Below are 19296 nucleotides of genomic sequence, written 5' to 3'. Positions count from 1 at the left end.
TGTGTGTGTCTGAGAGAGGTGGAGAAGGGGAAAAGGACGTAAGTAGGATAATCTTCTGTGAGGATAAGCAGAGCTGCCCTTCTTGTTGAGCTGCGTGTGTTTTGTTTTGGAACCTTGCGCCTTAGCACCTGCTGATCCTGCCTACTGACCACACACATGCACACACATGCACACACACACACACACACACACACACTCAAACGTAGAAAGACATTCACACATGGGGCTCAGGGGAAAGTGTGGGGAAGTTTTGCGCCCAGATGTGTCTGCGGGTGTGTTTGTGCATGCGTTTGCTGCTGATGATAGCATGACATCAGATTGGCAAACAAAGCCCTCTGTCATCAGAAATTATCGTCACAGTAAAAGACACCATGCCCTGTCTTGCTCTGTGTTTAGTGCCAATATAACACACAGCCAAATATATCCAGTCATGTTACATTACTCGGAGATCAACAAAACAAGCTTAAATGTTAAATGTCATTGAACGCAAAGAGTTGACTCCCGTAGAAAGTATATAGCTTTGCTTGATTGGGATAGGTGGTTGCTTCTGAAAAAGGAGAGAGTGCTGCTTTTTACCCTGACTCGCATAATGACATCTTCACTATCAACAATCTCCACCAGCATTAAAAAACATGTAGAAAAAAAACGTGTGCAGTCCGTCTATGTGATTCCCTATCTGAAGGGTTGTCTTTTTCCCACACAGCATTTTGGGAAATGTGGTCCCTGGGTGGTTTTTGAAAGAAACAGGGGTCCTAACTAGGGAATTAAAGTCTACTCATACTCATGCTACAGTTGCATTTCTGTGAAAAGAAGCTATTTTTCTTGGTGGTGCAGGAAAAATACAGTAACAGCAGAGGAGCTGGTGGGAATGTTGACTAAAATAAATAAAGGTTCTCAGCGGTAGACGCTTAATCTCTCGTGTTACAGTGGCAAAAGTTTTTATGTATCCTGAATACTTTTCTTAAATTGTCCCTCATTGTAGTCAATCAAGTAAAACAATGATTTGTTGTTACTCGCAGTCATGAATTACATTATAGTATGTGTATCTACAGGTGTTCTCTCTGTGTCTGGGTTAAAAAAGTATTCAGCAGGACCCCCGTTTGTCACTCCAATATCAGAACAACACCAATACGGCCCTTCGCTCTTATAGTCACAGCTAGTTTTGGGTAGGGGGGGGGGACTCTCTGAGCACCTCACGGTTCCGATTCAGAGGCCAAAGATTCGATTCTAAACCGATTATCGATGCATCTCAAAGTAATCATTTTTTTTACGTACATTTCCGTGCGTGATTTAAAAAAAAGTTACATATAAATCTGCTTGTTAGATTTTGACATATGCTGTATTTGTCACACTCAAGTTTTAATGAAATGTTTTGTCTACAGTGGTTTTAATTTTGTAGTCGTTCCAGGCTGAAGCCTTAAACATGCTTGTGAACGTCCCCTTCTCTCACAGTGATCTTCCATGTCAGAGGCTCAGTCGTGTTTAAAGGTGGAGAATCAGCTTCTTAGATCATGAAACATGAGGTGGTCAGATGTAATGGGATGAAGATGATCAACAGCCTTTATGTGTTTGCCTAATTATTTTATGTTTTTCTTATTAGATCATGTGTTTATACACAAACCCTATTATCTTTCTGCACTCTTTCAGTCACTGTTTTCTGATTTGTACATGTCTGGAGACAGTACATTTTGCCTCATAGGCTGTAACACGTAGTGACATACAGTACATACACATAAGTGTGTATAGTCAGATGTAAATAGTAAATAATAAGTACCCCACATCATCTCCAGACTCCATCTGGAACTTGTAATCAAAATATAACAATTGGCTATAAAATGGAAAATGCATCATCTTTTAACAACTGCTGAACAACGCAGACACACAGTCCTCGTCTTATCCACCACTATCCCGCCTGTACTACTGGAACTGACCCCAAGACCAACGTTTTTGAGGCATGGATGGCACAGAAGCATACTGTAGACAGTCTCAAAGTTTTCCAAAACTTGCGATCTTAAAGAGGCCGGCGGTCCTCTAACTTTAATGGGCTTTAGTTATGCTGTCTCTGACTCACTCACTGGACCGTCGACCTGATAAAAAACTGCATGTAGGTTTGAGCTCAGCTAGCCTTGGAGCTAAGGCGGGGCTACAGATGAGGTGTCCCTTGAACCTGCGTATCTGACAGTAGTTTCCGCATTACATTATTAATTTGCACGCAAGTTTTATTTATTTGTATACTGTGTATTCTCTGTGTAAATTCATGTACCGAACCGAGACGGCCGTACTATTTCGGTTCAATAAGAATACATGTACCGTTCCACCATTTTTTTGTACATTTTTGCTCTGTTTTTGCCGTGCAAAGTCGCCTACGCTCTGCACTCCAAGAGTGTGGTACTTTAAATATGGTACATATATTGCAAGAGTGCTTCAAATTAACTATTGGTCCAGTTTGTGTCAGAGTGCGCTCTGCAGCTCAAAGTGACTATTTAAGAACGCACCCAATGTGTTTGTGTGACAGAGCGAGAGTGGGGCACACAGCTCCTAAAATAGAAAATCAATATGTGGTGTTAAATGTTGATGTTGTGGCGGGGATACAGACATTTCATACACCAGACGTATTTAACACGGACCTGCTGATGCACATTCAGCCCATCCTGGACCCGTAAATATGAGTCAGCCGTCACTCTGATAGTAAACATATTTAGTGCTTATTTTCTCAGGTTTCAGTGGCAGTAATAAATACTTGTTTCTATAGTCAATCAGTAAAACCCGAGTCTGGCATTGCCAGACCTTCCTCCACAGCGCTGCGAAGGAGGGTCCACACATTATTTATGGATGGGGGGGGGTGGAATGTGCTCTGGTTCATTGGATATCTTTAAACCAATCACAATTGTCTTGTGTGGCGCCAAGCCCCGCTAGGAGCAACGGCACCTCTGTGAAATAGCCTCAGGAAGGAACCTGTTTTGGTGCGTATGTAGGGCCCTATGAAATCAGTTTTTATTTTTTTGAATTTCCGTTTTTTTCTGATTAATTTTTGACCCTTTTGGATTTTTTTTTTCACTTCTAAAAATAGGCTTATATGCTGCATTATTCTACCTAAATAAAAGCTAATTGGAGGGTTACCTGTGACAATGTTGAATATGGGTGGGAAAAATAATGATAGATAAATAGATGCATCGCCATTCTCTCTAGCGATTCAATGCCCAATTCTGATGTGCTAATTGAATATTAAAGTGTGTGTGTGTGTGTGTGTTTGTGTGTGTGCCCGCATATATATATGCATATATTCTTTTTTTGTGTTGATTTGTGCAAATCAGAAAACAGAATGTCTAAAAGGGCATGAAAAAAACTAAAAAATGTCCAAAAGGAAAAATAAAATAGGTTTTGTTGTCTATACATATGATCTAATAAGACATGCATCAAATAATTAGGGAAACATATATAATCTGTTCATCTACTTTATCACATAACATCTGACCACCTCATGTTTTGTGTTGTGAGAAGCTGATTCTCCACCTTTAAACACGACTGAGCCTCTGACATGGAAGATCACTGTGAGAGAAGGGGACGTTCACAAGCATGTTTGAGGCTTCAGCCTGGAACGACTAGAATATCTGCAACAGAGCAATCCCGGAAGTGGAACGTTGTGGATATAGACTAGTAAATTTAGTTTGTAAATGTAGTTTATTTACATTTACATGTAGCCTACATTTTTACATTTTAGCACATTTTAGCATATTATTTAAGCAGTTGCACATTTTTGTTCCCCCATCCTGTACATATTCAAATATATTTGTCATTTTACTTTATTCCTATTATTATTTCATGTAAATTGTATGTATGTATATTTTTTCTAGTATTTAATTTATATTTATATCTTGTGCTTTGTGACTGATTTTGCTGCTGTAACACAGGAATTTCCCATTTTTCTTGGGATCAATAAACATCTATCTATCTATCTATCTATCTAAAACCCAGGTGATTTTTGATCTGTTGTTACTACGCGACCATTAAAGCTTGATATAAAGGTGTTCTCTATGTGTCTGGGTAAAAAAGGTTTCTGCAGGACCCCCCACCCCTTCTCACAGGAATGTCAGAGCAACACTAATTCCTCCTGTATTTACAGCTGATTGTAGTTTTGGGTGATCTAGGAATTTATACACACTCATACTCTAAATGTAAATCTGGATAATCAAATACACTCAACAATTCAACTTCCTGCCTTCTTACTGATTTCCGTGTCCATATTTGCAGTTTGATGTCTTGTTTACGTTGTTGGAGCGACTGCACTGCTGAAACAGTGAGTCCCGGCTGGCTGTGTGGGCCGTAGCATGACCTTGGCTTGCTCTGCTGTTTGGTGCAGAAGCCGGCTCTCCCGCTCTTCGGCTGGTCGGCAAGCAGTCCGGCACATAATGAAGCCATTGTGGTCTTGTGCTCGTTTGGCATTCTGAGACACTGACTGACTGACTGACTGACTGACTGACCGCTCTGCTATCTAACCCTTGAGCGAGAGCGCATGAAAGAGGGACACTGTCCCGCTGTCCCACCAGTACTTAATGAGACTGAATGACTGTCGTCTAGTCGCCCTCTCCAGAGCAGACATGAGCTGCAGCATACAGTGCACTGCAGATTTCTTAACACACAGCATTCCCGATTTGGATTCTTTCACAAGACATGGGTGCCGATTCGATTTGTGCTGTGGTTTACATTTATTGCAATTTGATAGGGTTGAGTATTGGAATTTTTCTTGAGGAATTTCTAAAACTGTTTTCTAAAGAGAATGCACATCACATGTCAGTCAGTCAGTCTGACAGACATCATTTCATTTGTAAAGAAGTACATAAATGGATTTTCGGCATTTCCTGCTTTTGCTCTGTTTTCCTGATGTAGTTGCCATCGACGGTACGGTATAGACAGAAAACGTTTAGATGAATCACTGGTGAAAAGAAAATTGAAAATAACAATTCTAGGGGAAATAATTGATTTTAAAGACCACGATACATGCAATTTTCAATTAGGGTTTTCACTCAAATGTCACATCCTGGTCAAAATATTGGCAACTGCGATTAAAGAATAACTTCTGGCACATTGATGTCCCCGCTGTGTGGTGTTGTAAAAGGTTTCAGGTTTGCATCTGGATCAGGGTTTTCCGTGGGTTTTGGAGGGCTTAGGTGCAAATGACTTCATACGCTCGCATAACTCACATTAGTGACGTCAATGCGCAATCATTTTCATAAGCTTAGTGGTTGTGTCAGTCACAGCAAGGGAGAGATCATCTAAAGCCATGCATAAAATAATGAGACGGTGATGACCTAATCGTTTTTCAGATGTGCACATGAGTGTATACTCTTTAGTATCTAATAGGAGTGGGAGACATGTATAAAATCCTCCGTAACAGTCAATGTGATTTTATGGTATATATTGTGATATATTACGTTTTCTGGAAAATTAATTAAGAAACTGTCTGCGGATAAAACGACCAGACAGAACTGTCCAGGTCTAGGTAGTATTTCAGTCAAGTTTTTTTAGTTAAATAAAGCCCCTGGATGTCATTTATGGGCATATGTCCAGCATATTTGATTGATGCAATAGTAATAATGAATGTTGTGATAAAGCAGTCCTGTTTGGTGATTTGCAGTAGTGACAACGATCCAATATATTAAAATGTAAACGGCATAGCAAGATGTAGACAGCTGACTTGTTAAAAGTTGATGTGGCCTCATCGGTCATGTCACCCAACACTTAGCATAAGCCTGAGGAGCCTATGTTGTGGTTACAGTACAACAGACATTTAATTTAGCAAGCTGTGCATTTTTCAGCCTTCTCCCACCTTCAGACTTTGCAGATGGTTGGCTACCAGTTGAAGGTTTTGGATGGCAGGGTGCTGTACTTTTTAAAGATGAGGCTGCCTAACTGGTTAAGCCAGGCTCTGCTCCTACACTGCTCCACCCTGTTTAACTGTCCGTGAACAAGACGCTGCGACTGCATCTCATTTCTTCCATTCATGTTTGCCTTTGAATCTTCTTTTCTTAATTTTGTTTATCTGAAATGTAGTGGTGTCATAACACCAAACTTTGCTCTTTAGCCCTGTGAAAACAGATTCATCTATGTACAGCGGACCCAAAGAAATGGCGGCCTGCGGGCCACAAGCAGCCAAAAAGCAATTCCTGAGTGGCCCAGCTATCAGTCCCAATCAGACAAGCTTAAAAGAAGGAGTAAAACATCTTTAATGAGCCTACAGATATTCCTACAGAAAGCGTCTGTCAGTGCTGCCAACTCAGTGACTTTGTCGCTAGATTTAGCAACTTTTCAGAGCCCTTTTGTGACTTCCTTCCACAAAAAATAAATAAAAATAAAAATTAAAGTCGCCAGTATTGTCCAGCGAGCACGCAAAGTATTTTTTTTCCTGTGGCCGCCAAAACTGTCCCCTCTCTCCTCATGTGCGGCACAACTGTGCACAGTGCGCATGCAGGTAGAAAGGGGGTGAAGGGACAGGGTGCAGGGGCTGGTGTAGGTACAAGGGACAGCGGGAAGTGACGTGAGAAAGACGCATCTGAGCCCTCTCCCTCCCATTGTATAAATTCTTTTTTACTTCAAAGAAAGGCTACCTCAGATATATTTATAAGGCAAAAGAAATATAAATAAATTCCTGTATTTAATTTATGATTATTCGGCTAAAGAGTTCTATTTCTTTTTGTCTATCTTGCTGACAAAACCTAGGCTTTATGCAAATTATTGTGTAACGATGTCACAAATATGCAAATCCACAAAACTCTCTTTGTGCTTCTCAGTATGGCTATGTTTAGAAAATGGTGTCATCCGGTGACTTTTGAGTGCAGAAAAATCGAGGGAAGATAATTACCTCTTACCTCTCTGAAGTGTCCATGTTTTGTTTTTTTTAATCATGCTTGTCCTCCTTGGTTACAAGCAATAGCGTGGAAAAGGGGTGGGGGTGATGCACGATCACCGAAGGCTTGTATCATGTGGATGCGCCGCCCGTTTTGTTGTCATTACTTAGAATTTCTCACGGGGGGGGGACAGAAACTAAACACCATAGCTTTAAGGGTGTGATGCCTTATCCTGCACGTCACACTCTTTGTAGGTTTAAACCCGTAAGGACCTAAGAAGTATGGTATTCAAGTTAAACACTGTAATAATGATGTGATAATCAAGTTTGAACTAATTATTAAATATTGGGACTAATCACAGAAGTTGTGATTCAGTACTGTTTTGGAACTCATCTTTAATAGCTCTTATATTTATACTGCTACAATAACCATTTCTGTCATTACTTTAACCTTCATTGTCTGAGTATGATAACTATTGAGCAAAAAAACTATTGAGCTGGACAGTTCCTTGTTTGTTTTGGCAAAAAGAAACTTGAATCCAACGGGATCTAAAGGTATGGGGGCATTTTGACATTATGTAATAGGGCTCACATTGATGGTACATAAAATAGCACTCGCCCTTTCAACGTCGTGGAGACGTTTCACAAGATGAATACTTCATGTAATTGTTTAATAAATAATTAATTGTTTGATCCTTTCTCTCTCGTTGTGTCTGCAGGCCTTCAAAGAGATGCTGTATGCTGCTCAGGACCAGGCCCCATCTATTGAAGGTATTCCTTTTACAAGCACACACACACACACACACACACACACACACGGACAGAGATCAATAAGGTCTGCTTGATTAGTAAGTGGCTGATGACCTTTGAGCAAGGAAGTTGCAATTGTAAAGCCAATTAGCAGGACCCTTATTAATGTGAAAAAGACTTAGAAAGCTATAGAGCGTTATTTCTGTGTCCCCTATGAGGAATTCTAAGCAATGACAACCATTCTGTCCACATGATACAAGCCCTCCGAGATCGTGCACCACTTCCCTCCCCTCCTCCCACAGTTGCTAGTCTCCAAGGAGGGCACAGAGGATTTAAAAAAACACAACGAACTCTTCAGAAGAGGAAATTATCTTCACTCGAGTGCAAAAGTCGCCGGACGACACCAATTTCTAAACACAGTCGTGCTGAGGAATCCAGAGAGAGTTGTGTGGAGCTGTTAGTCTTAATTAGCTATGTAGCAACTCATTTGGTAACGGCTTGAATGTAACGAACGTTCATTGTAATAAAAAAAGTTGTGCCCTGAAGCTTTAAATCCTTAAGAATCCCAGCAGGGCCTTTCTGCACAACCAGTCCACTAAATCCTGATGGGCTTAACAACTTAGTGACAACCATTCCTGAGGTCATGCAAGTGGAGCTGTCATTTTTAAATGTGATTCTCCCACTTCCCACCTAATTTCAGGGCATCAGTGCTCAACATAGTGGTTTGGATGGACTAGTTTTGGTTAAAACATTTACATTTAGAGTTTTAATAGTGTTAGAAATGTGAAGTGAACTGTGAATCCTTCCCGGTGGTACGGTCACATGTGATCAGCTGTGACGTTTGGAGACATCAGAGAAAGCAAAACGGTCTATATGATGAACATTGTTTCATTTTGGAAATTGAAATGATTTAGCTTTATGGAAGCTAAGATTAAAAAAAAAATGTGGCCTCCTACTTTGGGAGTAACAAATGCATGCATGTATTTTTAAAAACTCCATGCACCAGTGCATGTACACAATATAAAAGTATTTTGAGCCCTTCTTTAGTCATCAAAATATAACTGCTTCTTCTTTTTGTATTTTTAAGTTTACAGTTTGCTGGGAAGCATCGGAAAATACACAGCTTAGGAAACAGTGGAAACTTCCCTTTTTTGTGGCAGTGGATAAAATGATTATCTCATTCCAATAAATACTCCTGTGACAACAATACTAACGCTTCATGGTATAAGCGTGATAAAGCACTCTGTGGAGTTCTGCTGTAGAAAACCATGGACTTGACAGAGAAAATGTCTTTCCTCTTCATTTCAAATTCGTTGTTGTCATGTGCAACAATTGCACCGAAGCAGTTGTTGGCAATCAACATCTTAGTTCTCAGTTTCCCATCACTAATGAAATAATCAAATAACAATCAAAAAGGTAAAAAAAGAAAAGAGAAAATCCCGCCCCTTAGGCTAGGCGAGGCAAGGCAGCTTTATTTGTAGAGCACATTTCAGCAACAGGGCAATTCAAAGTGCTTTACACAAAATCAGTTAAAAAATAAAAACAGATAAAACACGTGAAATAAAAATAGAAACATTAAGACACATAAAACACAAGAATAAAAGTTACAGTACAGCATAAGAAATTAAACATTAAAAGAACATCATTTAAAGAAAGGCAACATCAAAAAGAAAGGTCTTCAGCCTTGATTTAAAAGAACCGAGAGTAGCAGCGGCTCTGCAGGTTTCTGGGAGTTTATTCCAGATATGAGGAGCATAGAAACTGAACGCTGCTTCACCCTGTTTAGTTCTGACTCTGGGGACAGAAAGTAGACCTGTCCCAGATGACCTGAGAGGTCTGGGGGGGTCATAGTGTAGTAGCAGATCAGAAATGTATTTTGGCCCTAAACCATTGAGTGATTTATAAACTAGCAAAAGTACTTTGAAATCAATTCTTTGAGGTACAGGAAGCCAGTGTAAAGACTTCAGAACTGGAGTGATGTGATCCAGTCTCTTGGTCTTAGTGAGGACTGGAGTGATGTGATCCAGTCTCTTGGTCTTAGTGAGGACTGGAGTGATGTGATCCAGTCTCTTGGTCTTAGTGAGGACCCGAGCAGCAGCGTTCTGAATCAGCTGCCTTAAAGAAATAGAGAAACTAAGACATAATGGTGCAAAGTTAAAATACAGAGATACAATATACATATTTGAAATGTAAAATAATAATTTGTGGTAGACACTACAGTGATTCCAAAATGACTAAAGTGAATGTTAACAGGAATGTAAAGGTGAAGTGTATATTATACAGTGCCATCAAGATTGGTATGTGCGGTTTTTATTTTGTATTTTTACCTCCAGCTACTAAATTACTTTTTATATGGGGCTACCTCATCCTGCATTATTGCTTAATTATGTGTCTTTTTGAAAATACACGAACACAGCAGCCGCAGCATGACCAAAATGTAAGGCCTCAAAGAGTCTTAAAACCAGTTATCAGAGGCTTTATTTTTCATCATGTAATGACAGGCCTCTTTATGCCCCTGAACTGCACACTCTCAAAGCTAAACAAAACAGCCTGACTAGCACAACATGTATTTCCTTTCATCTTATTTTGACAAAAGTTGCCTATTTGCAGTCAGAAATTTGACGTGACAGAACATAACCCATAGAGCAAATCATGATCAGCCACAAAACAATATCATTTGTAAAGTTTTTTTTACCAGACCATCAAAAAAGACACAAGCCTGCCCACACATGCCGAAAGCCATGCTCATGGCTCTCAAATAACTTCTTAAACAGTTCACTTGCACTGTAATCGGCTTCCCTTGCCAGCTGCGTATTGATCCGATGGCACGGTGTTTTGCTGTGTTGTTATTGTCATGAGATGGTCATCATACTCTAAAAAGAAAAGAGAGATCTGAACTGAGAGAGCTGAATTGGTCAACAGCGACAAAACAAAAAGAAAAGAAAAAAAGGTCAAAGACTCAAACTACTACATGGCAGCAGACACAATCAGACTAGTAGAAAATAAAAAAAGAGGAAGGTCAGCATTATTTATGTCTGGTGCATAAAACGGCTGTACCCTCACTGCGTTTCAATTTTTATAAACTGTGATATTCATAAAATTACCAGTGCAAACAATAGTGCTGTGTCTCAGTCCGCGCACTTTGAGTCCCCAATGCGTTCACACTGTCGGAAGTATAGCATAAGGCAGTCCACTACGAGTACCCGGGTGGTTTCATACAGTCAGAAGATAATTTAGAACGCCGCGCCATTCTCACCTTCAATGACCTCCATCGTTGTGACGTACTAGGTAAGCTACAGGATCAGCAACGTGTTTTTAAACTTGTGAAAGTGGCTGGCTAGGAAGCTGCAGCAGTTGCGATTGAAACGGCCAACAGGGAAGTATTTCCATGGTATCAGACATCGGGTCTGACACTATCCCTTAGGGCTCGGCGATGTGGAGAAATTCAAATGTCACGATATGTTTGACCAAATACCTTTATCAATACCGCAACCATGTTGTAGTTTTGGCTATTGGTGCTTTTTACCAAATATTTACACAATGAGATTTTTCATAAATGATCATCAGTGATGTGGATGTAATGACTAAGTACGTAAAGGCCAATAACAGAACAGTCTAGTAAATTTAGGAAATTACATCACTTTACTGTAAGGCAGCCTTTAAAACCAGGAAAAGACAACACTTATGCCATATTACGATATAACAATATCCAAAATCTAAGACGATATGCAGCCTCGGATCACAATATGGATATGTTATTGAAATGTTGCCCAGCTCTATTATCTCTCTTTATGGCTCTATGGAATCTACAGTAGTCTCTAGTCACATGTTGTTATCTACTGTGATTCACAGGCTCTTCCATTCTCATCTTCTGGCTAATGAATAAATGCTCCTGTTTGTTCTCACGCTGATGTCAATGTTTTTTCAAATCTGTGACTTGTCTTAGACTCAGAGGTAAATCCAACAACAAAACACACATCACCATTGAAAATGAGCGGGGATTAGTAAGTCCTGCGAACATCTGAAGAAATTAGTTTTTATTTGTAAGGAAAAATGATCGACTTTCTTTTAAATTTTGGTGTATAAGTGTAACCTTGATCCCGAAATTCTAAAACTAGTTCTGCACTTGGAAGACCCGTGCTAATAGACAGTAAGAGCAATGCCACACCTATGTTCACAGTGCGCTGGAGTAATTGCTGTTTGCTTTTTTTTTTTTTTAAACCAATCACAATCGTCTTGAGCGGCGCTAAGCTCCAGACAGAGTCGGTGCTCTCCATAAAGATCTAAGGAACTAAGTTGTTATGGTGGAACATATGCGCCCCGGCTAAGTAAACGCCACATAAAATATTAAATGTATTCCAAAATGTAATTTTAAAAACGTAACTGTTCACACAATATACTGATTCACTGAATGAACCAAGCAGTTGTGTCTTATTGCACAATCTATATTTTCTTCAGTATGTAGTTTGCTGGCTTGAATGTTGTTGTTTCCCGTGAGCCTCGTGCCGAATGTTGGGCTTCATCCTCGAAATGTGCTTTGGTTGATCCAGATAAACCATCTAATAACAGTCTAGTTACAACCTTTTTTTTAGCAACCACACAAGCACATTAACATAGTATTTGCTTACTGCTCTAACATCTTTAACCCTTGTATTGTCTTCCTGTCAACCATGAAAAAAAACCAAAACGTTTTGGTCACTTTTTTTAACATTATTATTGCTTTTTCCAACATTTTTGTCACTTTTTCAATGTTTTTTTGATATTTTTACTGTTGACATTTTCAGCGCTGATTTTGATGGCCCATTGTTGTTGTTTTTACTGAAAACGGGTCAAGTCTGACCCAAGGACAACATGAGGGTTAAATGGTAGAAATGTACATAAACTAACAGGCTGAATTAGGAAACAAAGGAATTTGAGAGAAGCGGGGAGATTGTGGAGATGTTATGTTTAATTATATCAGTCCCACAGACCATCTATCACTTCACTTATCCCTCCAGCTTGTTCCATGGCCTCTCTAATGATCGGCCTGCTCTCCTTCTCCATGTGACTGACTTTATCAGCTGTTCAGTTCGACAGGATTATGTAACTTCAGTAACAGTATCAGTGAGTGCTTGCACAACAATGGAAGACTGATTACAGAAGTCAATTGAACATTTCTGCTGTTGTAGTGATACAACATACAGAAGCTGAGGAGTAGTCTGAAGAGAGAGGACAGCTTTGGATAAAATTTGAGGGAATGATAATTTCATGTCAATGTTTTTTTTTTATTTGACATCAAGCTGCAGTTACTCTGTCTCATCTACCGGGTTTTAAAGTAGTAATGCGGTATGCTAGGGGTGCACGATTAAAAAAAACAAAAACAGTTACGATTAGATATGGATTTTTAGGCTTGAGATTTGATTGAAAATTGATTTTTGATTCAAAAACAATTCTCAATTAAAAAAAAAATCACTATATGTTAATGTAGTTACTGTGACCATTTGATAGTATACAAGCCATTGCAAAAAACAAAAAAACAATTTTGAATTGGTAGAGCTTGAATTGATTCATGAATATGAATTGTTTTTTTTTTTTTTACACACCCCTTCTGTTAATAACTGGAAAAAAGTTTGAAAAGAACCACGACTATAAGAACATTTTCAAAATACACTGGACTTTTAGCAGGCTGTCCAGGGACACGGTATTAAACTGTTAAATGCTGACATCACAGACACCAAAATGGTCAGTGTGTCTGGAGAGCGTTGCTCTATGCTACCTATGTACCCTACACTATGTTAACGCATAGTATAGAATTACAGGAAATACATTGTTTTTTCCTTTTTGGAATTTCCCAAAACAACGTGTTTGTGAAGGCACAGTGCAGACGAGTGCATAAATGATCCTGTGATAGCATGAATTAGAAGGAAATTCAGCGATTGTAATTGAAGGCTGTTTAAATCTCTCTTTTTTTATTCCTTTTTTTTTAGCACAAACACTAAGCTGGACTCTGAGGGACAAGTAGCATTTATTTTCTGACAATCTGTAGGTCATACTGTTATATTCATCTTCTTATAACTTTTAAGACTTAAGATCTTAATGACAAGTCCAAATGTTTCCAAGGATATTATTCATGACACCATCATATAAGCATTTCCTGACAAAATCAAACTTCATGACTGGTACAAATAGTTTCACCTTACTTGAGGTTAAATTAAAATATTTGTGACCCAATTATAATGCTCTCTTGACAGCCAGTGTACAGAACAACCACTTAATGACAGTTTAATGTAATGTTAACACATAACTTTTAATAGTTTATTAAAGTTGGATAATTGAGCTTGTCATGAGTTATTTATGACAGTTTAAGATGCCTTGGTTAAGGTGAAGTTGTCATTACAAAGAAAAGAAAAGGCTGTACTGTCTTTCTTAATGTCAAGTTGTCATAACAAAGAGATTGTTGTCTTCATTAATGTCAAGTTGTCATGACAAAGCCATCTCGGGACAATGCTAAGCTTAGCTTCAAAAGTGTTGTAATTTACCAAATGACACTTAATGACATGAAAAATGTCATGAATACTCAACGTGACTCGACGTTGTTCATGACATGTGTCGTGTCATAATAATGACAGGTGTCATGTCAGTCTTGTGCATACCCCTTCAAATAAAGTGTTACCAATTTTACATTTAACTCCGATTCTAACTAGCCACACAGATGGTTTTGGTTTAATGTGGCCACATTATGAAATGTAATTCTCCACTCCAACACAATGGAGGTAAAAGTTTGTAATGTTCAAAGCGCCAAAAATTTGAATTAAAAAAAATCCAGCAGCTACTTGTCATTTCACAAGCGTGGACACTGTGAAAAGGGTTACCAGGAACGGGGAGTATTTCCTGATAAAAATGTGGACCTCATGTGTTACCCACAGTAATTGGGGACACTGGAAGAGAGGAAACGTAACGGTTTAGTGCTCTGAACACTACAAATAAGATTCTATGTGCGTCCATTTTATTGAAGTGGACGCTGACAATCTCAGAGAAAGATATCTCAAAACATAGACTAATGGAAAAAATCTATCTGCATGGCCATTAGAGGTAAGAGAGAACATGTGTGTTATCATGTTTTGGGTTGTCCTGTGTGTCCGCCCTGATGGCTGTTAGCACACCTCTTCTGCGCTGGCTGGCTGCCAAGGGTGAATGTGTGTAACTAAGAGTAAAGCAGGGTGTTGCTGAAAAATAGAGCTAAAAAAACAACAATTTTCAAATGGAAAGTGTAGCCTATTACCGACGGACAGACATGTCATAATGATAATAACTATAATAATCATGACCTGAGCCGGGACACAGAGAAAAGAGCAGAATAAGGCCAAAAATGGATAAGGAGATTACGGCGGTAGCCTATCTATTTTTGGGGTTGTGCACTGGTGAGAGCGAGGGGGGGGGGGGCGGGGGGGAGGTCGTAGTTGGGATACTCCAATTTAGTTAATTTGGTGTCTTGTCTAAAAGCAGCCAGTCTGAAACCCAGTGAATCACTGAGTCTGCAAAGTCTGACTCAAAACCACCTGCCCGGTCTGTTGTTGGGTTGTTGTTGACGTGACCGTGGGTACAACTTAGTGGTTGGACACACAGGTTCTCTGTGACCATTTTTGATGGAAATTACAGGACTCTGTTCTGGTAAAAGGAACTCAACGTTTTTAGCATGGTATTTGGGATACAAGTCCATGTAACATTGATATCAACATAATTCTCCAAAACAACTTAAAGAGCACAAACCACAGGCTGTCACGTCACCTGGAAAACAGTCCTAAACATTGATGGGAAACTTGACCGTGCGCAATTTTTAAAAGATTGTTTTTCTAGACTTTGTTTTGACCTATCTGTAATTTTTCTTACTATTGCAGTTCCTGTTAAAAACATGGCTGTTTTCAATGGGCCGCTTGCCTGGCTTCTTGTACTGCTGCCTGCAGCTTTCATCAGAACCACTGTACCCCAGTAAAACTTGTAGAAGGCCCCCAAAGCACTTAAAGGTGCTCTAAGCGATGCTGGGTGACGTTACTGCTTTTTGACGTTCAAAATATTTTCAAACAAAACGTGATTAGCTTGCCCCCCCCCTCTTTCAAAGATCTTTGAAATTCTGCGTTTTAACTAAAAAAAAATAGGTTATGTTGACGTTTTCGGACCATGAATTTAAAACAAAACATTGATCAAATTGAAAAAAATGTTTTAAAAAGTGTCAAAAGCATAAAAAAAACTTGTGAAAAAAATGATGAGGCATTTTATTCGCTGGACTATTCAGCATTACATCCGAGTTGAACACTCCACCTGTAACAGACTTAAAGGAACTTTAAATACATTATGCTGATATAACGCCTCTCTCTTCACTTAAGTAAACATTTGAATGCAGGACTTGTACCGTGCGTTATCAATAGTTTTACTAAGAAAAGTAACATTTTGAATTCTTTCCCAGTTAGAGAAAGGGGAAAAAGTAAAGCAGGACGCTGTTTGCCCGGCACCCCCAAATCATTATAATATTATAATGAACATTTCAATTCATCTAGTCTCGCCAAAATTGATAATTTTGTCATTTTAGTCTATCTGATTTCACAGATGATTTTATATAAATAATTATCATTATCTTATTTTAAAAAAACACATAAGCCTACCAACGTAAATCACCTGTCACTCAGCTGTCCTGCCGTTATTACAGACCTGTGAAGTAATCACATGTCCTATTTTAATAAATCAGAAAATGCATTTTCCTGAGCATTATCCCCTGTGAGAGTTTTTACTTTTTCCAGAAAATAATTTGATTAATTTGGTCCGATTAACATATTGAAAGTCTAGAGGACCTGTGTGATTAAAACCTTTTAGTCTTGATTCAAGTTAGCGGCACACTTAACTGGAAGTTGCCAGAGGTCTGTGATGTTCCAGCTGTGTGGGCTGCACGGTGCGGAAGCAGTGCCGAACATCAGGGTAAGTCTGATAGGAAAGAACATGGCTCTGCCTCGGGCGCTGGATCCACTTCTTATTATACATCCATGGGGGCGACATTTAGTTTCAGAACGACAACAAAAAAACACAAAAGAAAAATGATAGTAAACGGAAACAATAACACTATGGCCCAGGCTTGTTTTTTTGTTTTGCTGTTTTTTTTCTTTCTAAGTACGAGAGCGTTGCAGATGGATGATCCGAGCTGATGTGTTGTAGCGATACAATTCACCACGCATTCATCACGTAATCTGATGATCATTTCAAACTGCCATACAGGCTGATGTAGTTTTCTACAGATTTTTATTAGACCTTTATGCACAGTGTGACATGCAATACACACAATTTAAAGACATAAATAAGTCTAAATGTCATTAAAAAAAAACATTCTGCCTTCCTTTAAAGATATAAAACAATATTTTCAAAATAGAATGAAGATGACATTTTAATGTCTTTGCATCTCCACACTGCCTTAGTCAAGGAGACACCTACATTGTTTTAGTGTTGGATAAAATTATTTATGAAAAGGAAGTATGCAAACGGCATTGGAGGTGTAATTCATATGCATGAGATTCGTCAGAAGTGTTGAAGGGTTAACAAATAAAAGTGAAACAAGGAGAGAATGCAGCTGTTGGAAGTTGTTGTCAGAGCTGGATGCCCTGCTGCTGCACCATCGCTCCACCTGCTGGCCGGAGCACGACAGCACAGGGATTTGCTGCACAAAAACATGGAGATTTACATTCTCACATTCAGTCCTCCATTCCCACTTGTCCTTGTTGTGCCTTTGTTCTCCTCTCCTCACCTTCCCTTTCTGCCCTCCTGTCTATTTTCTTTCTTCATTCAGGTCCAATAAAGTGGTTTAATTAGTAGGGCTGGGACGATATGCTTTTGTCCCAATTTCCATTCTTTCAAAATACATGGGTGCCGATTGGATTTGTATTGTGATTCTAGCTTTGATAGTTTTGAGTATTGCCATTTTATTTTCTTCCTTTAACAAAAGCAAAAGTTGAATAATACACTTCTAGAGACCATATGTCATGGGACATTTCATGGCTAGATTCTAGCCAAAAACAAACAAATCACGATACATACATGAATCGATTTTGATTCCCCCACCCCTGATAATTAGTGCTGCGTCTCCACTCTGTTGTGGAAGGTTTACTAATCAAACAACTCTTATCTTCCTGCAGTCACAGACGAGGATACGGTTAAGAGGTACTACGCCAAGTTTGAGGAGAAGTTCTTCCAGACATGTGAAAAAGAACTGGCAAAGATCAACACCTTCTACTCTGGTAATGACTGCTCTACACACACACACACACACACACACACACACACACACACACACACACACACACACCGTTATATACCTAAGAGCTATTAATCAGTCATTCAGCTCAAGCTCTCACAGTCTGGTGTGCTTATTATCCTGCAAAGGCTCTCTATCTTTAAATCGCTTTCGTTCTCCTCCCCTTCAGAAAAGCTGGCTGAGGCTCAGCGGCGATTCGCCACGCTGCAGAACGAGCTGCAGTCCTCATTGGACGCCCAGAGGGAGAGCTGGGCTAACGGGCGGGGCCTGCGGAGGAGGAAGACAGTGTTCGCCCTGTCGCAGCAGGAGCGATGCAAACACAGAAACATAAAGGACCTGCAGCTGGCCTTCTCCGAGTTCTACCTCAGCCTCATACTGCTGCAGAACTACCAGGTGCTGGTCACACGCTCAGACTACATCTCTGCCCGCAGACAAGCAAAACAGATATACCCAACAGACAGCTGTCCGCCTAAGATGTTAAAAATGCAAACAGTAACCAAAGTAATACATAAACCTAGCTGCTAAAGCTTTAAGTAATGAATGTATTGGTAATTGATTGTGGTAATGATTGAATAACGGAGCTGGTAGATCTGCTTCACATAACAGCAAAAAAAAAAACGTAGTTAATCTTTTGAATGGTTGGTAAAAATTTGACCGTTCACTAGCCACTTGACTGGTGGATGAAAAAATTTGGAACCTGGAGTGTTTAACTAGTTGGTTTTGACAGGTTCTTCTTTCTTTAAACACATCTCTCTCTTCCTTTTTCTCTTTCTCTCTCTCTCTCTCTCTGTAGAACCTGAACTTCACAGGTTTCAGGAAGATCCTGAAGAAGCATGATAAGATTTTGGAGACGTCGAGGGGGGCTGACTGGAGGGTGGTCCATGTTGAAGTGGCTCCATTTTACACATGCAAGAAAATCACACAGCTCATCTCTGAGACCGAGGTGCACACATATGTGTAGATATTCACGTGAACATGCTGAGATTCACATATGATTTGTTAGCATTGCTGTATTTGAAGTCAAAGTTAAGGAAAAGTCAAACAGACACAGGCCTGCAGCTCTTATACATCCATGACACAGACCGAGAGCAGAGGACAGAGAAGAGAGACAGCGGTGTGTCAAACAACCTGTTGTGTCACCACACTGCCTTTTTAATACGGCGGGATTTGTACACGTCATTGCTGATTGAGTAGCACCTGTGACATAGCAACTGGGTCTGCATAATATGAGGAAAATATGCGATAACGTTGAATATCGCAACAATGATATTACTTGCAATAAATAAACTGAGTACTTAGTCGTGCATTACATGCTACTTTCAGTTTTCTGCTTAACTACAACACATTGTTGAATTTAAATCACATGAAAGATAAACATTGAATTGAATATATATATATATGTATATATATATATATATATATATATATA

At 39.4% G+C, this 19296-nt stretch overlaps 1 protein-coding gene across 1 annotated transcript in view; it reads left to right on the top strand.

Moving 5' to 3' along the window:
• The window catches only part of LOC117953973 (xenotropic and polytropic retrovirus receptor 1 homolog), a 35405-nt gene that overhangs the window by 10479 nt on the left and 5630 nt on the right, over nucleotides 1-19296 (top strand). The window contains exons 2-5 of the mRNA XM_034887401.1: nucleotides 7564-7615; nucleotides 17749-17850; nucleotides 18037-18260; nucleotides 18661-18824. Coding sequence (XP_034743292.1) covers nucleotides 7564-7615; nucleotides 17749-17850; nucleotides 18037-18260; nucleotides 18661-18824 — 542 coding nt within the window. The remainder of the gene's footprint in view (nucleotides 1-7563; nucleotides 7616-17748; nucleotides 17851-18036; nucleotides 18261-18660; nucleotides 18825-19296) is intronic.

The sequence above is a fragment of the Etheostoma cragini genome, chromosome 12 (assembly GCF_013103735.1).
Source record: "Etheostoma cragini isolate CJK2018 chromosome 12, CSU_Ecrag_1.0, whole genome shotgun sequence".
NCBI lineage: Eukaryota > Metazoa > Chordata > Actinopteri > Perciformes > Percidae > Etheostoma > Etheostoma cragini.
Note: the sequence above shows the minus strand (reverse complement) of the source record. Positions and strands in the feature narration are given on the sequence as shown.